General features: G+C 44.8%; 1 protein-coding gene across 1 annotated transcript in view; it reads right to left on the reverse strand.

The window, feature by feature from the left end:
* Positions 1-26,447, reverse strand: part of ADAM23 (ADAM metallopeptidase domain 23) — a 1,183,145-nt gene that overhangs the window by 667,446 nt on the left and 489,252 nt on the right. The window contains exon 11 of the mRNA XM_030210005.1: positions 531-602. Within this exon, the coding sequence (XP_030065865.1) occupies positions 531-602 (72 nt within the window). The remainder of the gene's footprint in view (positions 1-530; positions 603-26,447) is intronic.

Consider the following 26,447-nt stretch of genomic DNA (forward strand, 5'->3'; position numbering starts at 1 on the left):
ACAAAACAAAAAAATAATGTAAGACAAAGACACTGAGTAACAAGCATGGTGAACCATCAAGAACTTAAACCTGATCTAGTAACAGATTTGAAACCAATACTGTTCAGTCAATAATGGTGTCACATGATCTGACTTCGACGGCTGACAGACATATTTTGAAAAATTGTAAACATTTTAACTGACCAAGGCGAGCCCCTTGCGAAGACTGTCCAACTGGTTACCAACAAAGGCATGGAATGTTTTAAGCACCCCAGAGTCAAGACATGATTTTAGCGATCTAATCCTCTTAAGAGCAACAAATGACTTCCTAATTACTAAAGAAGTGTAAGAATGAAAGGTTGTTCAGTTTTTGATCTTACAGCTGGTGAGAGACAGACATGTTTAGCAGAGGACAGCATCAAGCTGCTGTCATTGTCTGCCAGATTTTAGCCTCCCTAAAGCACTGTATGCAGGTATATTCTTTTTCTCACAAAATTTCTGCCTGTTTTGCTAACCAGAATAACTATTCAATGACTATAAGAAATACTTACTGCATCCACAAAATTTACCACCGACTTTGCAAAGTTGTTTGTGTATGCATGAGAGGAGCGATGTTTCTTGTACTGGAAATAAAGAAAAATAAAGAGAACCTATTAGTTACCAAGAACAATGAATTATTAGCAACAAAATATTGTTTGAAAGAACACTCAAAAAAAGTAAATTTTCCTTTTCATTGGCAGAACAAGCCCGAACAAACCATAGGACTTCCCAGGTTAACCAGTGAGAAACATGTAGGCATAAATGTGGGGTTTTTTTTCCCTTTGTAAGACTTTCACAACTTTAATAAAAATAAAGTTAAAAAAGAAAAAGAAACATATAGAGGGGAATAATCGAAATGGACGCCCAAAATTTGCTGAGGACGTCCTTGCAAAACGTCCCAATGGAGGGGCGGGGACGTATTATCAAAACAAGATGGATGTCCATCTTTCGTTTCGATAATACAGTCAGGGACGTCCAAATCTTGAAATTTAGGTCATCCTTAGAGATGGTCGTCCCTAGACTTGGTCATTTCTGATTTTCGGCGATAATGGAAACCAAGGACGCCAATCTCAGAAACGACCAAATGCAAGCCCTTTGGTCGTGGGAGGAGCCAGCATTCGTAGTGCACTGGTCCCCCTGACATGTCCATAATTGTCTGACAACACACAGAAAAAAAATAAGTAAAAATAAAAGTCACAATTAATACCTTTTATTAAATTTAGATATTAGATATGTATCATATGTCAAAGAATAAAGTGATTGCTCAAAGCATATACTAACCACAATCGCTCAACTGCAAAACGCTATGCACAAATTTGTGCAAAAACACACTCGGAACCTTACTGTACCATAAATATTACACTGGGCAGACCCTAATACACCACCAATATACTACCCATACGGAAAATGCAGACCGTCAACAATATGAAACAAGGGATCATAATATCACAATTCTCAGGTAGAGCCACAAAACACCCTTTTAGGGTGGATAGTGTTCACAATGAACTCCTTTTATTAACAACCATATGTAGATCCTTCAAGAGGTAGTGTGTCATGATTTAGGCTCTACACCCTTTCTGATGTTTTGATGCCACCTTAATAAGGCCAACACACAATCTCTCCACTGCAAAACACTATACTACAGATTGTATTCTCTTGTTACTATGTAAGCCGCATTGAGCCTGCGATGAGCGGGAAAGCACAAGGTACAAATGTAATAACTAAATAAATATATTCATAACCTTACCAAACCATAACAGCACTAATTCCAAGGACAGGACGAGCTACAACCTTATGCGTGGAAAGGCAGCACTGTAATTACATCGGGCTCTAAAACACCAGAACACAACCTAGTGAAAAAAAAAAGGCTGCAAATACTACACGCTAGCAGAATACTGCATCTTGATCACACATGAAAAATGTTTGGCACAACAGATATGAAGGCAAAGTACTGAACTGGACAGCTGCCTCAATAAGTCAGACTCAGCATGCAGCAATACCAGAAAAATAGAAACTTACATGCAAAATATCACAGATGCACATTTCCAAAAGCTGACATATTCCAATTAATAAATTCTGAATAAAATACTTTTTTCTACCTTTGTTGTCTCATCATTTAGTTTTTCTATTCACTTTGGTCCCAGTGTCTTCTGTTTTATGCAGTGTCTTCTTTCCATTTAATATTTTTTCTCTCACTATGTCCACCATCCTCCTGTGTCCTTATGCGTCCTGTCTACATCTGTAGCCCTGTCCCTATCCTTTCTCCAGTTTCAGCATCTGCCCTCAAAGTGTTCCAATCCAGCCCTTAAATTCAGCAATTTTCCCTCCATCCATATCCAGCATTTCTCCTCACTCCCCTCCATCCATGTGCATCTAACTTCCTCTGTCTTCCCTGCCTTCCATCCATGTCCAGCATTTCTCCTATCTCCCTTCCACTCCATCCATGTGCATCTCCTTCCTTTGTCTTTCATAAGTACATAAGTACTGCCATACTGGGAAAGACCAAAGGTCCATCAAGCCCAGCATCCTGTTTCCAACAGTGGCCAATCCAGGTCACAAATACCCACAAGATCCGAAAAATGTACAAAACATTTTATACTGCTTATCCCAGAAATAGTGGATTTTCCCCACGTCCTTTTAATAACGGTCTAACGACTTTTCCTTTAGGAAGCAGCCCAAACCTTTTTTAAACTCTGCTAAGCTAACTACCTTTACCACATTCTCTGGCAACGAATTCCAGAGTTTAATTACACGTTGAGTGAAGAAACACTTTCTCTGATTCAGTTTAAATTTACTACATTGTAGTTTCATCGCATGCCCCCTAGTCCTAGTATTTTTGGAAAGCATGAACAGAAGCTTCACATCTACCCGTTCAACTCCACTCATTATTTTATAGACCTCTATCATATCTCCCCTCAGCCACATTTTCTTCAAGCTGAAGAGCCCTAGCCGCTTTAGCCTTACCTCATAGGGAAGTCGTACCATCCACTTTATCATTTTCGTCACCCTTCTCTGCACCTTTTCTAATTCCACTATATCTTTATTGAGATGCGGCGACCAGAATTGAACACAATATTCGAGGTGCAGTCGCACCATGGAGCGATACAAAGGCATTATAACATCCTCATTTTTGTTTTCCATTCCTTTCCTAATAATACCCAACATTCTATTTGCTTTCTTAGCTGCTGCAGCAGCACACTGAGCAGAAGGTTTCAACGTATCATCAACGACGACACCTAGATCCCTTTCTTGTTCCGTGACTCCTAACGTGGAACCTTGCATGACATAGCTATAGTTCGGGTTCCTCTTTCCCACATGTATCACTTTGCACTTGCTCACATTAAACGTCATCTGCCATTTGTCATCTGCCCAGTCTCCCAGTCTCGTAAGGTCTTCTTGTAATTTTTCACAATCCTCCCGCAATTTAACGACTTTGAATAACTTTGTGTCATTAGCAAATTACCTCACTAGTTACTCCCATCTCTAGGTCATTTATAAATATGTTAAAAAGCAGCGGTCCCAGCACAGAGCCCTGGGGAACCCCACTATCTACCCTTCTCCATTGAGAATACTGACCATTTAACCCTACTCTCTGTTTTCTATCTTTTAACCAGTTTTTAATCCACAATAGAACACTACCTCCTATCCCATGACTCTCCAATTTCCTCTTAGTCTTTCATGAGGTACTTTGTCAAACGCCTTCTGAAAATCCAGATACACAATATCAACCGGCTCCCCTTTATCCACATGTTTGTTCACTCCTTCAAAGAAATGTAGTAGATTGGTGAGGCAAGATTTCCCTTCACTAAATCCATGTTGACTGTCTCATTAATCCATGCTTTTGAATATGCTCTTTAATTTTGTTGTTAATAAATAGTCTCTACCATTTAGCCCGGCACCGACGTCAGACTCACCAGTCTATAATTTCCCGGATCTCCTCTGGAACCTTTTTTAAAAATCGGTGTTACATTGGCCACCCTCCAATCTTCCGGTACCACGCTGGATTTTAAGGATAAATTACATATTTCTAATTTCCTTCCCTCCATCCTTGTCCAATATTTCTCCCCACTTCCCTGCCCTCCCTCCATGTGCATCGCCTTCCTGACTTCCCTCCCCTCCATCTATTCATGTCCAACAACCCTTCATTCTCCCCTGCCCTCTCCTCTATCCACCCATATCCAGGAAATTTGCTCTCTCCCCTGCCCCCTCCATTCATCCATCCATGCCCAGCAATTCTCCTCTCCCCTGCCTTCCCCTCCATCCATCCATGTCCAGCAACTCTCCATTCTCCCCTGCCTTCTCTTCCATCCACCCATATCCAGCAAATTTCCTCTCTCCCCTGCCCCCATTCATCCATCCTCTCCATTCCTTCCTGCCCCCCCGCGCATTTAACCTTTTTATTTTCAGTGGTAGCGATGGCAGTGAAAAAGACAGCACAGTGGGCTCACCTCCAGGCAGCTTCTCCCTTCCCTCACTCAGTGTCCCGCCTTCCTGCGATGATGTATTTCCTTCTTCCGCGAGGGCGGGACACTGTGTGAGGGAAGGGAGAAGCTGGAGGTGAGCCCGCAGTGCTGTATTCTTCACTGCCGTCACAGCCACTGAATAGAAAAGGGTTAAACCATTGGGGGGGGGGGCAGGAAGGAGCAGAGAGGAGGGCTAGGCTGTCACGATTATAGGTTGACGAAGTGAGGAGCCAGCGCCACGAGTGGGGGGGGTGGACACCGGAACGGAGAGGAGAGAGAGGAAGATACTATTTTGTTCCATCCTGTCTTCGAAGAGGAGGCAGCCAGGGGAAGGTAACGGTTGGGCTGCAAAGGCTTAGCCTCCCCAAGCCTCTTATACGGGGTGCCTATGCTCAGTCACAGGAAAGATAAGGTTTGGAGCGCATTAAGGATGTGGAAAGAGGTCTTTATATAGTGACCATTTTGTGCTGGGTCATGCCAAGTCACAGACCTAGAACCTTCTAACTTTGTCTATCAAACCTATGGAGCACATGATGTCAGATAACAGGCTGCTAATCATTGCAACTACTCAGGCTATTTTAGGGCTCTGCATCTTGTCTGCATGAAAAAAAACTAGATCGATGGAAGCCTAAACATTTCACTACATGTGAGGGGAAACAGAGTAAGCAATTGTAACCCCAGGAGTTTGCATACCACTGCATCCTCCCCATAACATGTAGGGGGATGGAAGAGCCTGACTCTATCTTCAGGAGCAAGCCCCCCTTGCTGTATATGAAGGGGAAGAAAGAGTTATCCCCTCCCCCTTTTATAAAGCCATGCTAGCGGCTGCTGGTGCGATAATGCCAACATAGCCCATTCAAGGGGTGGTGGTGGGGGTAAGCCACTGCAGCTGTGGGGGCTGTCACCACCCCTCAGAGGATGAGAAGAACAGAGGAGGGGAATAACAATACAATAAGATCTCAGGAAACATGTGGTGGGAAAGATTATGGGGCATGAAACGACAACAGTTGGGGAGAGCTAAGGGAGAGGAAAAAAACACAGCATGGGACCAGGCTTGTACCGTGGAATACAGGTGAGGGAAGAACAAACAGGATCTTGGAAGAGAAGTCAGCACAGGACAGGTATCTTCGCTACTCTATCACCTTGTATTTTTAGAAAAATCATCCATCGTTACTGGTTAACACACATTCAATTTATTTCTCACCCCTGCCATCTATTGTCAAGAAAACTGCACTATTCCTATGAGCAAATGTTCTGGGACAAGAAAGGAGAAAAATTAAACAAGAAATTTTAAACAAAACTCTTGGATTGCAGCTACAGAAAAATCTACTCATTAGCGCAAGAAACCACCTTATTCATTAGAGGCAGGGTTACCATATGTCCAGTTTTACCCGGACATGCCCTAATGGTGTCCTATCCCCTTCCCTTACTCTACTGCCCTGGTGGTCTAGTGACCTCTTCGGGGCAGGAAAGAGCCCTCTCTTTCCTGCCCGAAACGCTGCCCTGCACTCTCTCTCTTCCCCTTGCAATGCTGACAGTCCCGTCATCGATTCAAAATGGCCACCGAGAGTTGAAGCGGCCTGTAAAAAGTGACATAAGTCTGCATTTGGACGTTTCTCTCACAAAAACGTCCAAATCAGTATTTTCGAAACCTCTTTTTAGAAGTTTTTCTGAAGTCCATCAGAAGGACGTCTAAAACTCAAGGGGGCGTGCCAGGAGTGTGTTCAGGGCAGGACTTGGGCATTGCTACAGCCACAATGGAACAAAACAAAAACGTCCAGGACTAAAACTTAAGATGTTTTGAGCTAGACCTGTTTTTATAATGAATAGCTGCAATGGGAACTGAACCCACTACCCTAGAATCAAAGTCCACTGCACTATCCACTAGGCTACTACTCTTCCACTCCACACAAAAATATGCACTTACCCCCCCAGTGGTCACTAACCCCCTCCCACTCCAAAAAAATGTGATTAAACATATTACTTGTCAGACTCTGGTGTTATACTCAGGTCCATTAGAATATCATGCAGGTCCCTGGAGTAGTCTAGTAGTGGTGCAGTGCACTGCAGACAGCTAGACCTAGGCTTCTACCTCCCCCTGCCTGTTACATTTGTGGAGGAAACTGAGTCCTCCATAACCCACCAGAAACCCACTGTACCCACAGATTGGTGCTCCCTTCACCTGTAAGGGATATGGTAGTGGTGTACAGTTTGGGGTAGTGGGTTTTGGGGGCTCAGCAGACAAGGTAAGGGAACAAAGGTGAGATGTGGACCTGGGGGCATTTTATAAAGTCCACTGCAGTGCCCCCAAGGATGCCCAATTACTTTCCTGGGATGTCACATTTCCACTATTCTACCTGATGCCAAGCTTTCTATTTTTTTATAACATCTGAGCCTTGTGTCTATTGTTTATTAGTAGATTTGGACTTTGAATTCAGATCTATAGATAAGGTGGAGGTCTCATTATATATATCTAAATACCAGAGTACTATTTTTCCATACTTTATAGCAAGAGTGTACATTCCTTAATTACCTGTCCCAATACAACTGAAGCTTTTACCTCCTCAGTGCATGTAAATAGTTTCATCCCTGTGTGGATTCTCTGATGCCGTGTGAGGCTTTCTTTCCAACCAAAGCTTTTACCACACTCAGGAAATGTAAATGGTTTCACTCCTGTGTGTATTCTTTGGTGCTTTGTGAGGTTTACCTTCTGACCAAAGACCAAAGGAGTGGAGGAGTAGCCTAGTGGTTAGTTCAGTGGAGTTTGATCCTGGGGACCTGAGTTCAATTCCCATTGCTGCTCCTTGTGACTCTGGGCAAGTCACTTAACACTCCATTGCCCCTTGAACAAAAATAAGTATCTGAATATATGTAAACCACTTTGAATGTAGTTGCAAAAACCTCAGAAAGGCAGTATATCAAGTCTCATTTCCCTTTTACCAGACTCTAAACATGCAAATGGCTTCTCTCTCTTGTGGACTTTCTGATGTGCTTTGAGATTTACATTACAACCAAAGCTGTTACCACACTTAGAACACGTGAATGGTTTCACTCTGTTGTAGATTTTTTTGTGTATTTTGTACATTTTGCATTTGGACGTTTTTTTGTTTGAAAATGGACCAAACAATAAAACGTCCAAATCACAAAATGTTTTTTCCAAACAGCATTATGAAAAGGAAAAGATAGACTTTTTGTTTGTAGAAAATTACCTTTCCTGTTCTGATTTTGGACGTTTTACAAAAACATCCAAATTCTGATTTAGACGTTCTATCGAAAATGCCCCTTTATGTAAAATTCCTCTCCAACATGCTGCCTGATTGTCTACTGCAAAATATTGCAGATGCCTGGGCGAGGGACCTGGACTGTAATATTGCAGATGCCTTGCTTCAGATTTTTCTTAGCAATATTGCCAAAACATCTATCAATAGGCTTCACAGGGAACAGGAGTAGACATTTTTGCTCTGCACTGTTATATACCTCTGGAGAGCATTTAAAGCACGTTTTGCGGAGTCGGGTAACTGTCCCAAATGTGGACAGGAGATGGCTACCTTGGGCCATATGTTTTGGACCTGTGCAAAAACTGAGGTTCTATGGGAACGGGTGAGGGTTTTTTTGTCCCGTTGCCTGGGGATGCAGACTTTGCTGTATCCAGCTGGATTTCTGTTCCAGGATGCGGCACGCCTGCAGTTGGTGACGGACACCCAACGTCTCTTTTTGGCAAAGGCATTGCTCTTGGCCAAGAAGGTTATTCTCAGTGGTGGTTGCACAGAGCTCCTCAGCTGTCGCTGTGGTGCACCTATATGTTTGAGTTGGTTCTTTTAGAGCGCAGGTCAGTGGGTAATGATAATGAAACTCATTGGAAGTTCTTCCAGTCTGTATGGGAACTTTATTGGACTCTACTTACTCATAAGGAGCGCAGTCTTCTTCTAAATGTTTAGGGTATAATGTGGTTTCTTCCTTCAACCCTATATCTATACAGGATAGTAGCTGAGTCAAATGTTAATGTGTATACTTTAAGACATACAGGTTCACACTTTGGACTTTTTATATACTCGATTCATTCCATACCAATACTATTTAGTCACCTGCATTGACTCTTGTTCATTTTATTTAGTGGTAACTCAGTATTGTGATGTTCTCAAGCTCAGTATTTTCTCGCTAATTTAATATGCTGACCCTGATGTATTAGCTCTCTATTTTTCCTAACTTGTTATTCTTTCTTTACTATTGGGGAGAGGGGAAGGAGGGGTGGAGGTATTGGGGGGGGGGTTTCAGAGGGGTTATACATGGAAAAATGTTATGGATGTTCATGAGTTACTGTTTTATTCATCTGGATCTGTATTTGCTTACAGATAATGTTGTTCTTGTATGAGACGCATGAAGATTAGCTCTATATCATTGGTCTTCCTTTAGTCTGTATTGCGTATATATTTGTATAAGTGATATATCCAAATAAAGATAAATATTAAAAGAAAAAGATCCCTTACTAGCAAATGGCGTCAAAGACTTGATTTTGATGACATCACCAATACAAGAAGTGGTACAGGGACATTTCAGTATGCTACTGCAAAAGACACTCAGACAGACCAAACCAATTACAAGTAAAAAAAAACAAACAAACAAGAGAATGAAGTACATCAAACCTGACCCGGAATGGAAGCCCCTTAGGGTACCCTCTGCAGAACTGAATATATACAGATAAGTGGCAGACCTAGAACCCATGAATCTATTAAATTTCTCAGTCTTCCAGGGCAGGTCCTAGATTGTTTTAGCAGGACTCAAGAAAAGGAAATTAATAGATAAGAATAAATTTCACCTCCCTTATCATACAGCTAGACTAGTCCATACCTATAGATGTACCAGAGCTTCTATCCCACTGAGTGGAAGACACACCTTCCAATACTGCCCTATCAAAGCCACTGTTCTGCCTAGCCCAAACATCAAGCTTATAATATTTGACAAAAGAATGTAGAGAGGACCATGTGTGGCCCCGCAAATGTCTTCTGGGGCTACAGCCTTCGCTTGAGCCCAAAACACAGCCTGTGACCTGGTGAAGTGGGCCCTAATGCCCTGAGGAATCTCTTTCCAGTAAAGAACGTAGGTTGACTCAATAGCTGACAATCTAATACACAACTGAAGATGTCTAGCCCATGTAACTCTTGTGAAGACCATGAAACAGCACAAAAAGATTATCTGACATCCAAAAGGGATTAATAACATCCAAATAGTAAAAAAGCACCCTGAGAACATCCAAGTTATGGAGTTGTCCTGACAGTCCTGACCCCAAGAACCTCTGAAAACCAGGGAAAGAAACTGGTTCAAATGAAAACGAGAAACCAACTTAAGCAGAAAAGAGGGAACAGAATGCAGTGAAACAGCATCAGGAAAAAAGGACAAATACAGTTCTCTACAAAAAAATGCTTGCAGCTCTGAGATCTTTCTAGATGAACAGACAGCCAAAAGAAAATCACTTTAAGAGTGAGATCCTTCACAGATGTCCACTGAAAGGATTCAAAATAGAGGTCTATAAAGAGCTGACAACACCAGAGATCCCACTGGAGTACCACCATCTGAAGCAGGGGTGAGTCAGCTTAACCGCCTGCAAACATCACAATACATCTGGCTGGGTCACAATAGAGACCTCACTAACTTTGTTTCTGAAGCAGACAAGCGCTGCCACCTGGCCACTGAGAAATTTAAGCATCAATTCTTGATCAGACCTCCTTGTAAGAATGACAAGGTGACTGTAATGTCCACTCACCAGGAAGACATCCTCTGGCCAGAGCAGCAGGCCTCAAAGACTCTCCAGATCCTGACATATGTCAGAGATGTGGAGAATTTCCACATCTTTGGAAGCATGGCAATGACTGAGGGAGAAACCCCTTGTTTCTCAGGTACCCTTTCACGGGCCATGCCGAAATCCAGAAGGTATCCAGATCTTCCATGAGAATTGGCCCCTGTTCGGCAGTTAACTGTAACCTCCCCTTTTACAAAGCTGACACAGCCTATTCACTTTGAATGGGCTGTGTCGGCATTACTGCACTGGCAGCCACTAGCATGGCTTTCTAAAATGGGGCGTAATTTAAGCGGACAAATCTGACCACATAAAACTCAGTTCTACAGTACCTTTATCCAGTTTTGATTAGGTGGTTAAGTGCTCAATATCACACTTAACTGCATATGAGATAGCCAGCCATACAATCCTAGATATTCAATGCTGGTGCCTGGACATAGCCCAGCACTGAATATCAGGTCATAATGATGCTGACAGCTAAAAATAATTCTCACCACTGCCAGCTAAATATTTTTACCCCTTACTTTTACTCAGTGGTGTGCTGGAGCCAGCTCGCACCGGCTCTGCAGAGCCGGTTGTTACTTTTTTAAGAATTTAGCGAGCCGGTTATTCAGCTGTCAGCTCTCTCCCCACCTCTCCAGTCTCTGAGTCGACGTCACGACACCTACCTCCTCCCAGTGGCTCCTCTCGCTCTCTCTCCGCCTCTCCTATGTCTCCCACTCCTGCCCAGCGGCCCATCTGTCGACGTCAGGACGCCGTCCTCCTCCCAGCGGCTCCTCGCGCTCTCTCTCCGCCTCTCCGAGTCCCGCCCTGTCAATGTCACGACGCCCCTGCAGCACCCTGCCCGCCAGTGAGAGCGCACCCTTCCTGCTTTGGCTCCTGAAGGTGTTAGTTTGGTTCCTGTCCGCCCCAGGCAGCTTGCGTCTGACTGCACTCTTCATTGGCCACGAGGTAGTAGTGCCTTCTGCTGCACTTCCACACACCCCTGCCGCCGGCCACCAGTCCATCGTCGTCCTCCTCGTCAGTAGAAGAATCTTGAATTGGATCACCACTACATTCCAGCCAGGTAGGCCCCACGGCGCGATCTAATATTTATTTATTTAAATTGACATTTTTCATTGCATTTTCTGCTGCTGCTAGTGCGTGAGGATATCCTGTTTCCTGATGGGTCACTCTTAACTGTTGCTGTTGTTGTAATCTACCATGGGAAGCCTGGTGTTATAAAGTTTGACAGAATATATTAAAATTAAATGGAAGTAGAATTAAACTCTCCTTTCATTGGGGCACACATGGAATCAGATCTTCATCTGTTTTGTAGAAGTTTACCTTTTAGATATGCAAATGGATTATTCAATTTTGAACATGTTTCAGGGGGAAGTGGTTTTATTAGTCAAAATAAATATTTTATTTGCAGATTTCTTTTGTTTATATAAATGGGCTATATAAGCCCCTAATGCAGCCCATATTGGTTTTCTTATATTTTGTTCTTGTGATAACTTATACTGTGCCAAAACTGAAAACGCTTATCTCTGTCTGGTTGGTAATAAAAGGAGCTCATTGTGAACACTATCTACCCTAAAAGATTGTTTTGTGGCTTCTATGAAGAATTGTGATATTGAATAAATAAGCATATGTGTGTGTGTGTGTCCCTAGTCATGATGCAACCTAAGTTTATATAATCCTTTCAAGAAATCCACCCCTGGGTCTCCCCCCACCATCCAAATTGCAGGGCAGGCTATGCCCGCAGAGAGAGCCTGTTGTTAATACTTTACCAGCTAACTCTCTCCCTGGGAATAGCCAGCTCTGCAATTTGGGGGGGGGGGGGGGGTGCAGAGGTGGATGGGGGAGAGAGTCTGTTGTTAAAAATTTACCAGCACACCACTGCTTTTACTAAAATCAAAGTGGATTGAATTGTACAAAAATAAAGTTGTTGGGATAAAAATGTTAACAATAGCTGCATTCATTATAGTAGAAGAATGTTTTTACTTTTTACTGAAAAAATATTATATTAAGAAATAACTATTTTACTTTCACTTAAGTAAAACATTTTTAGGTGATCTTCATTGTACTTTTATTTAAGAATTAATCCATTTAATTCTTAATTTTAAGTAATTTACCTTAGCTTTATGAACAACACTGCTTTCCTTTATAGAATAGACTCCAGAAAGGAGCCTTCTTGGTACATATAAATAGGCACTCCTTCATAGAATTGCCTTCAATGTGGCACAAGGGTTTAACATACAATCAAACCTTTTCCAAAGACAAGAAGGCAGTAGAACAAAAGGACATGAATTGAGGTCGCAGGGGGGCTGGCTCAGGAATAACACAAGTACTTTTCATGGAGATTGTGGTAGATACCTGTAATATCAGAGACGCCAAGTTACCCATTCCAGGAGGGAGACATTTTGGCCGGTCCTGGATTTCTGCCAACCTCATCCAGGTGCATTACTGATTACAATAAACAGAATCATGGACTACAAATAGTACATCGCTTTGGGATGTAAGTTTAAAACCAGGACTGGCCAAAAAGTCTCCCTCCTGCAATGTGTAACTTGGCACCTCTGTAATATCCTCCCGTGGGAAGTGGTGGATATGAAAACAGTAATGGAATTCAAAAATCTGTGAGATAAACACAAAGGAATCCTGCATGGAAAGAATGGAACCAAACTAATTTAGCAGTGCTCAGAAAGCAACTCCAGTAATTGGGAAGCATAGCTAGTGCCAGACAGACATCTACAATCTATGTCCTAATCTTGGCTGGACAGATTTAGATGAGCTGTAGTGGGGCTTCGATGACAGCTTCAGTAGCTAGTGAAAAAGGCCAGTGTCAGGCAGACTCCTATGGTCTGTGCCTTGAAAATGGCAAAGACAAATCAAGATCAAGTATGCTACTGATATTGATACATGCTTATATTCTGCAACAATTTTTAAATTCAGTGTGGATTACATCAATCATAACAATGCAGACCAACTGAACATATCTACAAATCAATAAAAATACATCAATTTCATCCTCAGCACATACAAAGTCCTAGACTAATAAAAATATTTATTAAAGAGAAACATTTTCAATTGTTTCCTAAAGGCCATATAATCTGGAATAACTCTAATCTCAGATGGAAGAGAATTCAAAACCTGAGCTGCCAAATATTGAAAGGTAGCTGAGAAAGTTAGTTTAGAAAAATACCTTGCAGAGAAGGAAACTAACATCAGAGGATTTCTAGAAAAAAAACATTCTTAGATCTAGATGATAAACAAATAAGATATTTCATATATAGAGGAGCATCTCCATAAAGTAAACTTAAAACACAACGATGCACTGAGTTAAACTTCCTAAGAAGATGATTGAAAAACCTACGGGAAGGGAAGGGAAGGTAGCACAACAACGGCGGCGTTCCGGGGGGGGGGGGATCGACAGGTTCGCGGGAGGGGGTGGGTTCGAGGGGGCCGTAGCACGGGGGGGGGGGGGGGGGGAATTGCCTGCCTAAGGCCCGTTTCCTTGCCTACAGAAACGGGCCTTTTTTACTAGTTTCATATAAAACTAAATAATAATCATTCATACTACACTCATACATCAATCTACACCTCTTCCCTGGGCTCCCTGATCTCATCTCATGGTTTCCAGTATCATCTCTATGCTGATGACACCCAACTGTATCTCTCCACACCAGACATCACCGCGGAGACCCAGGCAAAGGTATCGGCCTGCTTATCCGACATTGCTGCCTGGATGTCCAACCGCCACCTGAAACTGAACATGTCCAAGACCGAGCTTATCGTCTTTCCACCAAAACCCACTTCTCCTCTTCCTCCACTTTCTATCTCAGTTGATAACACCCTCATCCTCCCCGTCTCATCTGCCCGCAACCTCGGAGTCATCTTTGACTCCTCTCTCTCCTTCTCTGCGCATATCCAGCAGATAGCCAAGACCTGTCGCTTCTTCCTCTTTAACATCAGCAAAATTCGCCCTTTCCTCTCTGAACACACCACCCGAACTCTCGTCCACGCTCTCATTACCTCTCGCCTGGACTACTGCAACTTACTCCTCACCGGCCTCCCACTTAGCCATCTATCCCCCCTTCAGTCTGTTCAGAACTCTACTGCACGTCTCATATTCCGCCAGAACCGATATACTCATATCACCCCTCTCTTCAGGTCACTTCACTGGCTTCCGATCAGATACCGCATTCAATTCAAGCTTCTCCTTCTTACCTACAAATGCACTCAGTCTGCTGCCCCTCACTATCTTTCTACCCTCATCTCCCCCTTACGTTCCCACCCGTAACCTCCGTTCACAGGATAAATCCCTTCTCTCAGTACCCTTCTCCACCACCGCCAACTCCAGGCTCCGCTCATTCTGCCTCGCCTCACCCTATGCTTGGAACAACCTTCCTGAACCCTTACGCCAAGCCCCCTCCCTGCCCGTCTTCAAGTCTTTGCTTAAAGCCCACCTCTTCAATGCTGCGTTCGGCACCTAACCCTTACCGTTCAGTGAATCCAGACTGCCCCAATTTGACTGCCCCTATCGGACCGACCGTTCACTTGTCTATTAGATTGTAAGCTCTTTGAGCAGGGACTGTCTCTCTTTGTTAAATTGTACAGCGCTGCGTAACCCTAGTAGCGCTCTAGAAATGTTAAGTAGTAGTAGTAGTATAGAAACGGGCCTTTTTTACTAGTTTCATATAAAACTAAACAATAATCATTCATACTACACTCATACATTACCCATAAAAACTAAAACCAGAGAGATGAAATCAGAGAGCCAAAACGGTGCCAGCCTGTCAAATCATCCCATGGGAACACATCATAATGTCCAAACCTTTAATATTTCAGCAGCATCTCAGTGTTGCCACATTCTGAAAATAATGGTTTCTCCACGGAGCACTGACTGAACTCCAGCCGTCTGAAGTCTCGCAATTAGTCCAACAAGGCTCTTCACATCCACACTGATTTCAACTCTTAGTCCCACTGAAAATCCTTGTTATTTTTCTTATATATCCACTTATTCCAAGCCAACTTCAATTTATTTTATTTTTCAATCTTATTCAGCTCAGTTCATTTTATTTTCCACTCATTTTCAGCTCGACACTAACACTTAGTTTCTCTCAATTGGCATACCAATCATGGGTTTCACTCAATAGGCGTCCTCAGGAGCTGTATATATAGAATAAGCCAGTAACTACCAACAATATAATTCATAACTTAAACTAACCAGAAAAAACAAACAAAAAAACTTACCACAGCTAAAAAGTCTTATTTATAGCACACCATTGCCGGGAATCAATCAGTCTGACCAACCCTCACAGTTGTATCAACTCAACCAGATGTTTCAAAACTATATCCACTGGTAGTTAAATCTAATCCAATCAGAGAACACCATGGAGATGACGTACCCAAATAGCCAATTACTTATCTTTACGTTTATTTCCTCTCTGCAATTGCAGTTACCTTAACTGAGAGGAAGGGGATAACCAGCGGTCAGCCGCCGATGGCCAGCGTTTTATCCCCTGAGCAGCAAGTGCGGGACCGTTGCGCGACGAACTGCCCACAGATGAAAGGGTTGGCGAGTCCTTTGATTAGCGCCAGCGAAGGAGCGTCGACGCTCTTGGACCTGGAAAAAGCAACTCCATCGCTCCCGAATTATTCAACCACCATGACCAAAGGAGTGGAGGAGTTAGAGGTATATGCTGAAACGGAGGACGTTTACAGCAGAACGCGAATCGGCGGAACCACTCCTAAACACCTATGAGAAATCAACTTGGAGTTTTTGGCTCCCGTGGAGGTTACATTGAATACCATCTGGAAGGCGCTTCGGGACCTAATGGTGGCAGTAAATAACTTTGTTTCAGATATAATTTTATTAGAGAGTTACATGGACAATTCAATTGAACCCTTTGAGAGTAAAAAACTGATATAACAAATGATTCTACATGAGCAAGAAGTGGTTATGATAATAGACCAGAAATTTTGAATAATAAAATGAATATTATTATAGATGATTAATACTGAGATTATTGTTTTTCCCAGAGTTCCGGGTATGACTCCTAAAGTTTTCCTCAGAAATATTTCCTCAAATTATTACTTTAAAAGGAGTGAAGCCTGTGAAAACTGGGATTACTTTAATCAGTGGGATTTGAATTAGAGACTTAAGTATATGTATTGTTAAGTAACTTCTGGTTTTTAAAAGAGAAAGAATGTAATCAGATGTATTATTTCTAACTAATATTGGACAATAAGTATGTTTTTCAATGAAATGATTTGACTATACACCGTATTGGCCTTGAAGAAGCCAATCATATGATCAATGTGGAATAATGGATTAGACGAATAATATCTGGGGATAATCAGGTTAATACCACGGTTTTTGTTTTCTGTTTACTGTTTAATTGATCTCCTTATCTTGTTTCACTCTCCCTATTTAGTGGTATAAGGAAGAGAATAGAATTACCTGACTGAAATAATTCCTACATATTACTTTCTCTGTATTTTCAGCAAGTTGTTTTATTGCTTGTAAAAATTTAAATGGTTATAAATAAAAAATTAAAAAAAAATAAAAATAAAATAAGTTACTTGTGTTAAGTGGGAGACCCCATGCTCTGCCCATGTATATGCCTCCTTTGCATTTACACACTAACTCCCTTGTTTACAAAGTTGCACTAGCGGCTGCCGGTGCACTAATGCAACACAGCCCATTCACTTTGGATGGGCTGTGTCGGCATTACCACACAATTTTGTAAACAGGGGGGAGAGGGGGAGGATAAGTAATATAAGGATGTAAAAAGAATTGAAGAGGTGCAAGGAAAACCTATGAGAATGGTATGGGATTTGCGTTACAAGACGTATGAGGAGAGACTTGCTGACCTGAACATTTATACCCTGGAGGAAAGGAGAAACAGGGGTGATATGATACAGATGTTCAAATATTTGAAAGGTATTAATCTGCAAATGAACCTTTTCCATAGATGGGAAGGCGGTAGAACTAGAGGACATGAAATGAGATTGAAGGGGGGCAGACTCAAGAAAAATGTCAGGAAGTATTTTTTCACGGAGAGAGTGGTGGATACTTGGAGAACTCGTTTTATTGAAAAAAACTTAAAACACATTACAAACATGCAATATCCACCAACCCTCCCCCCACCTACCCCATAAACATCCAACCTCTATCCAAACCCCCTCCCCCCACATGACATTAAACAAACCCGCCAGATAAAACATGAACCAAAACCCCCCTAAAACCACAAACTAAATTCAATCATGGCGGTTTCAGCCTGACATGTTTCCACCAGCGAGAGGCCCAGCACATTCCCCCCCTCGAGCACCCCCTATCCTGCACATTACGATCTTTCAAGTTGCCTCTCACGTACAATTTACCGTGAAAGGACAGCCACGCAATGTCTCTATATTTAACAGGGATCCGGTCTGATGTGATTAACCGCAAACCCTGCTGTAACACTGGTTCAGGTGCGTCCCGCAACGCTAGGGGCACTGAAAACACCTGTGAGTGCACTCTCTCCATCCAGACCCCCTGCCTCCCTTCCTTGATCTCTGCCACTGACACCCCCCACACCCGCACCAGCTTCACCAGGGTTCTGTAATAACCCACCCACCCCTGGGCCCCCTTCCGCAGAGCTATTACCCTGCCCCCTTGCTGACATAAGTCCCAGTACCTCTGCCACCATTGCAGGACACACTGTGCCCACCCAGGGGGCTTCTGCCCTACCGCCCTACCTAAATTAAACTGCAAAAATAATACGCTAAAGAACAGAACCGGGGGGGGGGGGGTCACGTGATGCCAGCAGGCGGATAAGACGCTCGCAAGCCCTGCTCCAGACCCTGGTGTAATACTCTGCTTAATTAACCTGCTCTCCCGGCCCCCCACCACAACGAAAATAGCCTACCTGCAGTTAGCACATTCCAGAGCGTTCGCGGGTGAGGTTCCGGGATTGGGAGGGTGACCGAGCCGTGGTATGCCGGCAAAAACACCGAGGCCTCCTAAGGATCATTCACAACCCATGAGCTCCAAGATGGCGTCCCCAGCGCCCAGTAGCGCAGTGATCACGTTGCAGGAGGAAGCAGTTCGCTAGTTGACAAAGCAAATCACAGCGGTGCTGGATGATAGACTTTCCAAGTTGCAGGCTTCTGTGGACACTATAAATGAAAGGCAAGCAGCGCAACTTCAAAGTACAGAGGATCGCATCGGTCATCAAGAAGACAGGTCAGAGGCCCTGGAGGGGAGAGTAGAGCAGGTAGAAACCCTGGCGAGGCAACTGATGCAGCTAACGGATGACTTAGAGAACAGGAGCCGCAGAAATAATGTTAGAATAATCGGTGTCCCTGAATCAGTGAAAGATGGAGAACTGAGGGATTTTGTGACCCGCTGGATCCCTGAACAGCTGAAATTGGACCAGGCTGTGGGGGCAATATGGGTGGAACGAGTGCATCGCGTAGGAGCAGCGCGGGAAGGTGAACAATGCCTGAGACCCATCCTGGCAAGAATTTTGGATTATGCAGATAAAGAGAAGATCATGCAGGCGTTTAGAATGAGCAGAGCTTTGGACTACAACGGAGCACGTGTCATGCTGTTCCAGGATTACTCCGCACGCGTGTCGGATCAGAGAAAGAAAATGGGACAGCTGTGCAAGATACTGTATGATCAGGGAATTCGGTTCTCAATCCTGTATCCTGCCAAAGTCCGTTTGCAGTACGAAAACAAAACCCTTTTCGTCACGGACCCGCTGGAGCTCAAGCAGTTTGTGGACAGGCTCCAGAAAAAATAAAGGCTGAAAGGAATGTATGCCCTGGAGCAGCACGAGGTGTGTGACCAGAGGAGGGGAGTTTATTGTGGGACTGTGAATTAACCTTTAAAGTGAGTATTGGAACAATAGGCTATAGAAGGAGAGGTTTGGCCTTTTTTTTTTTTCTCCTCTCCTTCTTCTTGGAAACACAGCATGGAACACATGGAGAGTTAATGCGGACTATTGGGCACCGGAGGTTTCACCGCAGTCCTGAGAGGGGCAGAAGGGGAAGGCTGGTTAAGATGTATTCTGTTTCTGAGCAGTTTTCTGTTATGTTTGTGGGTAGCCTCCCCTGGTTGGACCCTCTCATGAGACGGGGACTGCTTCCAATGTTTGTTTGTTAACTATCTGGGAACTAATGTCTCGTTGTGCAATGTTCTCTTTTTGCAGTGTTGCAGGGGGTGGGGGGGAGGTCGGTGTGTGTGTGTGTGTGTGGGGGGGGGGGTAAGGGTATGGTTGGAAGAGGGAGGAGAGTGGAGTATGAGTGTGGGGGAACGTTTGATAAGATAGTTGTGGTGGAATCTGAGCTGGGGATACTTTAGAGGCAGGGTGGAAGGGGTGGGCCTGGGAACACTGGAGGTTAGGCTCTGGGTTCCCAAGGGGGGTAGGGAAGGGTTCTCAGGTACCGGGAGAAGAGTCTTTCAGTAGGCAGAAGAGGAAGTGGATTGATAGGGAACTGATGGGAAGGTCGAGCTGGGAGGCCAGCCCATCTGACAAATGTAAGAATTTACTGAGTATTCAAAGAATGATAAAGCATGCCACCGGCAGGATTGCGAATAGTAACTCTTAATGTTGACGGAGTCCACTCTCCTGTTAAAAGGACGCGCCTATTGCAACATTTAAAAAGGCTGAAGGCAGATGTGGCACTATTGCAGGAAACCCACCTGGATAAAGCAGAACACGAGAAATTGAGAAGGGATTGGGTGGGAGAAGTATATGCTGCCTCATACAGCGACCGCCAGAGAGGAGTGGCAGTACTGGTTAAAAAATCTTTGGCATTTACCTTACATGAGCTGACACAGGACTCAGAGGGCAGATGGGTGATAGTAACTGGAAGTTTACAGGGGGTCAAAGTAGCCCTATGCAGTCTTTATGCACCAAACCTGTACACACACCATTTTTTTGTACACATCCGCTCTAAATTGGCAGCGCTGGAAGATTACCCCCTAATTGTAGGAGGGGACTTCAATATTACTAGTGACCCAACTATTGACTGTCAGCCCCCAAGGCAACCTTTAAAAGAACATTTTAATAAGGGAGTCAATTACCTAAGTGCGGAATTGGCATTGGTAGACGTTTGGCGCACCTTACATGAGGAGGAAAGAGATTTTACATTTTATTCCCACCCACACAAGGTGCATGCTCGCCTGGATTACGTATTGCTCTCGGGGGCTTTGCTGGGCAGAGTGCAAGCAGCGGCTATAGAGGAGGCGACAGTGTCAGATCATGTACCGGTGTGGGTGGATGTTAAGTGGGGCATTGTTGCTCACCCTGCACGCTGGCGCATGAACCCAGCGCTATATCAAAGTGCTGAGTTCCAAGCACATCTGAAAGGAGCGCGGGATGAATATGTGGCTGAGAACAGGGTGGAGGATGTAGGACCCAGAGTATATTGGGAGGCAGTAAAGGCAGTTCTTAGGGGGAAAATCATTGCATATACAGCAGCTAAGCGCAAGAAGCGAGATCAGGAATTGCTCAGTGCTGGGCGTAGGTTAGGAGAAGCGCGCCGGTAATATCTAACACGACACATAGAAGAAAACAGACGAGCATACATTACTTGCAGAAAAGAGGTGCAGGCTTTTCTTAATGAACGAGCATGATATAGTATTAAATTGTATAAATATGGCCTTCATAGATGGGGCAATAAGACAGGGAAGTTGTTAGCCTCTTTGGTGCGGCAATGTGAGGGGAAACATTATATAACAAAATTAAAGGGAGAGGGGGCCAAAAGTATTACTTCTCAGGAAGACATACAAGGAGAATTTGTGAAATTCTATGCATCTTTATATGAGTCTGACACCTTCTCTAGTCAAAGATGTGAGGAGTTCATGCAAGGATTGCGGCTGCCGTGCCTAGCGTTAGAGCAGGTGGCAATGCTATGTGCGCCTATAAAAGGCAAGGAAGTACAGGCAGTGATAAAACAATTAAAACTAGCCAAGGCCCCTGGACCGGATGGACTGGGTCAGAATTTTATAAAATACTCCAAGGTCAATGTATACCCGCATTTATAGACATGTGTGATGATATTCGTAAGTCCCAGGACATGGGGTCCAATCTCAACCATGCATATATTACCGTGTTGCCCAAACCAGGAAAAGATAGGGAGGTAGTGGGGTCGTATAGGCCTATATCTCTTATAAATCAAGACCTTAATTAAGATATTGGCTAGCATACTGGTGACCAGGCTGGGGGAACTGATGCCTCTCATGATACATACTGATCAGGTGGGGTTTGTAAAGGGCAGGTATGCGGCAGCTAACATTTTAAAATTATGCCTCATATTAAAAGAAAGAAAATTTCGGCGAGGGGATTTGATCTTAGCCAGTTTGGATGCAGAAAAGGCCTTTGATAAGGTCTTGTGGCCATATCTATTTTGGATTCTGCAACGTTACGGCATACGAGGGGCTTTTCTAGATTGGATTCGAGTGTTATATAGTAATCCGACGGCTCAGCTGCTGGTCAATGGCGCTCTCACATCTACCCTCTCACTGGGGCGGGGGACACGGCAGGGATGCCCGTTCTCGCCCTTATTCTTTGTGTTATCTCTGGAGCCATTGGCCATCCGGTTGCGACATGATGAACGAGTGCAGGGCTTAAGCACTGGGGGCATAGAATATAAGGTCAATATGTTTGCAGATGACATGTTGTTATTACTGGATAATGCTGCATAGTCACTGCCTGTAGCAATGGCGATAATTAAAGAGTTTGGGGTTTTTGCAGGGCTACGTATCAACTTTGGAATGTCGGAGGCATTAGCAATATCGAACCCTTGCCATAGTGTCACTTTAGAGGCCTTTCTGTTATTATGGGCTCACACTGGAATAAAGTATTTGGGGGTGTACTTGAGTTCTGATATAGAGTGGATATACAGGAAAAATGTCATAGAAAAAATAGAAATGATAAGGAGAATATGTGTACATTGGAGAGACCTCCTGGTGAGCTTTCGAGGGAGAATAGCGTTGGTTAAGATGGTCCTCCTCCCCAAACTCTTGTACCCATTGCAAATGATACCATTATGGGTGGAACGGCGGGAAGATACCCTATATCGTAGTACAATAGGCGCCTTCATCTAGCATAATAGGCACCTTCATCTGGCATAACAGGCACCCGCGAATTGCATTTGCTCAGTTAGTCAGAATTCGGAGGGAAGGGGGGTTAAGGCTCCCGGATCTCAGGCAGTACAATGTAGCAGCTTTGCTGAGGTGGCTGCATGAATGCCATACTGGAGAGGACAGGTACACACCCAGGGAATTTTGGCAGAGTTGGTGCATTCCTTTGGATGTGTTTACAGTGTTGGGAGGGAATACGGGAACCCACGGGTCGCGTTATCGAAGGAATCCTTTCTTAAAAGCGCTGGGGAAGGCTTGGAGATGGTGGAGGGGAGTGATATGAGGTGGGGGAAAGAGTTATCCTTTTTTCTCGTTGGTCGATAACCCAGTGTTCCCGGCAGGGCCAGGGAAAAGTAACTTTGAGGCGTGGGTAGAAGGGGGTTGCAAGTATATAGGGCAGTTGGTAGAGCTAGGAAATCAGGCTTTCCCATCTTTTGAGCAAGTTAAAAACACATGGCATCTCAATAATAAACAATTTTTTCAGTACTTGCAGGTACGGGACTATTATCAGAAACTGACACAGGCAGTAGGCTCCCCAGTTCGGTTCACGGGGTTGGATAAAGTGTTTTTGTTGACCCCGTCAAAGTTGAATGGGGTGTCTCAGTGGTATAAACACATGGACGCTCATAAAAGAACTCAGCCACTGGCGCGGTTGGCGAAGGGGTGGAGCGATATACTTGGAGAAAATATCACACAGGAAAGGCTAGGGAAGGCTTTCGACAAACTCCATAGTATTACACCAAACGCGGCGCTGCAGGACATTCAATTCAGAGTATTGCACAGGGTGTACATTACCCGCCAACGTGGGAAGGAAATGGGACTATGGGCAGATGATAGATGTGTCAAATGTCAGGGAGGAACTGGCACATTTGTTCATTCTTTTGTGGAGTGCCCGACCCTGGCAGAGCTTTGGACACATGCACTAGAAACCATTGAAAAAGTTATAGCCAAACCATTTGAATGGTCCTTCTCGGTTTTATTGCTGGGAGAGTCAGAACAGTTGAGGGAGGAAGGTCTTTTAGAGGCGCAGAGCCGGTTTGCTCTCCTCGCGATTCTCTTGGTTAAAAAATGCATATTGCAGGCTTGGGCGCAGCTGTCTCCGCCATCTGGGCAGCATTGGCACCAGTTGATGAGGGAGATGGTGGAGTGGGTAGTGTTGCAGTACAAGCTGACATCCAAAAACAAACAGAGAGTGTATCAAGGATATGGAAAACATACACACAGCTATGTAGCTTGGAGAGCGTAGTGGATCCTCAATACAATCCACCAACACCTCTGAACTCATTAAGAGGTACCTGAGGGGGGGGGGAGGGGAGGAGGGGAGGGGGGAGGAGGGGAGGGGGAGGGGGAGGGGGAGAGGGGTGGGGAAGGCATTTCTATAAAAAATGAGAAAAGTCAGGTGGGGTTTAGATATGAATGGTCCTATAAGGAGCGTTGGTCATTTTTGGAGAGTAATGATGGAAAGAATGTCTGCATATATTTTGGACCGTGTATGTATAGAGTTTTCATGTTCAGAAATGCATTATGTGTTCACTTTCCTTCTGGCACCAATAAAGATATTTTCAAAAAAAAAAAAAAAAAAAGAACAGAACCAGGTTTAACATGCCCACCCCCCCTCCCTCCAGGGTAAATAGGTGATATTGCGCTTCACTTGGTTCATCCTATTTCCCCACAGCAGCTGAAAAAAAACACTGTAGAGCACCATGTAGCGGCATTCTGGCAACAAACAGATATAGCTGATAAATAAAAACAAAGGGACTAAATGAACCTTAATTAGCTGAACTTGCTCACCCATAGGCATACTCCACCCCTTCCACCTGTCCACCCGTGTCTTGGCTTCCTGAAGACACCTATCCCAGTTATACAGGCCATAATCCCCCAGATCAAAATAAATCCCCAAAACCCTGAGTCGCTCAACTGGTGCTGGAAAACTACCACCTAACCCGAACTTCCACCCCTGATCCCCAACCCACAAACTATTAGATTTCTGGAAGTTCACCCTCGATGCTGTTTACTGCGAATATTCGTAGATCAGTTCCTGCAGTTTTACCCCTCCTGTTGGTCCGCTACCCAGACTGTGACGTCGTCTGCATACGCCACGACTCTCAGCTGGCAACCTTCCCCCACCTCCACCCCTTGCAGTCCATGCACCCCTCCCTGCTCCACCCTCCGTACAAAGGGGTCGATGGCATATGAATACAGCAGTGGACTAAGCGGGCACCCCTGCCCCTACCCCAAACCCCTTCCCCCTCCACCCATTTACCAATAAGAAACACCCTGCCTGATTATACAGTATCTGCAACTGCTCTACCCATCCCTTCGGGAACCCGTAATGTTCCAGAATCCTCCACAAAAACCCCCATTGCACCCCGTCGAACGCCTTATCCTGATCTAGCATTACCATTAACCTACCATTAGCCCCCGCCCTGCTATGCTCAAACCCCTCCCATACCCATGCCACCACTTCTAATACCCCTCTGCCCTTAACCCCACACGCTTGCGAGGCCGCTAACAAATTCCCAGACACCTGCCTAATCCTTTGAAAAAGCATATGCGCAATTGGCCGCCAATTGGCCAACACCGAAGGATCTTTTCCCTTGCTTAGCAAAACAAGGGCTGCTTCAGTCAAGGATTTTGGGAGGGATCCCTCCGCTTGGGCTGCCTCCCATACTTTCAACAGAATCAGACCCAGCTGTGCCTTGAAGGCCTGATAAAACTCAGCCGGCAGCCCATCCGGCCCCGGCGATGTCTTTTTGTGGAGTGCCCCGACAAGGCTGCAATAGGGCCTGGAGCTAGGGTCCCCAATTCCCTATCCCCGGAGTCCCTTGTACATAGCGCTCCAACAGATCTGCATTTAGCCGCTGGGCGGAGAAGAATGCAGAAAAATGATCCCCTACTACCCCTAGGATCCCCTCCTTGGACTCCTGAAGAATCCCTCGGGCGTCCCGCACGCACTCAAACACCCTGCGCTCCCTCCTTTCTCTACAGCAGGTGAAGGGATCCGGGCTAAACAACTTACCGAAATCTCTTTCATACACCAGGGAGGTGTAGCGGTTATACTGCACCTGCTCCAATAGTTCTTGTAGTTCCCGAATTTCTCCCTCACTCCCCCCCTTGAGAAATCAATCTATCCCTCTTCTGTTTTACTGCTATACCCAGCTTCGTTTTTTTCCCTACCTTCACATCTCGCCTGCCGTAAGAACCCCGCGTGCGCCTTTTCACCATTTCCCACCACCCTCCTATCGATGAAAAAGCTCCCTGCACCGTGGCCTGATCTTCCAAAAACCCCAGAAACTCCTCCTTTACCCTCCCACTTTTTAACCACTTTAAATTTAACCTCCATAGCCCCCTCCCTGGCCTCTGAGCTGCTGCCCCCCCCCCACCTGATGGAGGAACATGCGGTGGTCTGAAAAGTCCACATCCATTACCTTTGGCCCCTAAGGACAAAACCCTTTCCTCACCAAAAACCGATCGATCCTGCTCTTACACTGCCCTCTGAAGAACGTGAACCCTTCCAGTTCCCCCCAAAAATCCACATGTACGTCGATCAACCCTGCCTCCCGCATAATCCCTGCCAGCCGCACCCCATCATAGCCCACCTGTACCGACCTTCCCCCACTATCCTTGTTCCTTAGGATTGTATTAAAGTCCCCCCCCCCCCCCCCCCCAAAAAAAAAAAAAAATTACCTGCCGCGAGGTGTACAGGTAGGGCCTAATTTTCCCAAACAGGAGCACTCTCTCCTTCTTGCTCTGGGGCCCATACACATTCACCACACTCAATGCACTTCCCCCCCAAATCACGTCCACCATTGGACATCTCCCCACCCCCAACTCCACCACCCTTTGGATATTTACTGCATGCGTCTTAAATAAGATCCCTACCCCCCATACCTTTCCCCCACCAGCCCCCACACCGAAGGTCCCCACCTCCAGGCCCATCTCGCATGCCTGACCGCCTCGAGGGACCTTAGTCGGGTTTCCTGGATCAGGAAACAATCTGCCCTGGCCTGAGCGAACCAGTCGTACACCATACATTGTGCCTTCTGAG

This window comes from Microcaecilia unicolor, chromosome 7 (assembly GCF_901765095.1).
Source record: "Microcaecilia unicolor chromosome 7, aMicUni1.1, whole genome shotgun sequence".
In the NCBI taxonomy this organism is placed as follows: domain Eukaryota; kingdom Metazoa; phylum Chordata; class Amphibia; order Gymnophiona; family Siphonopidae; genus Microcaecilia; species Microcaecilia unicolor.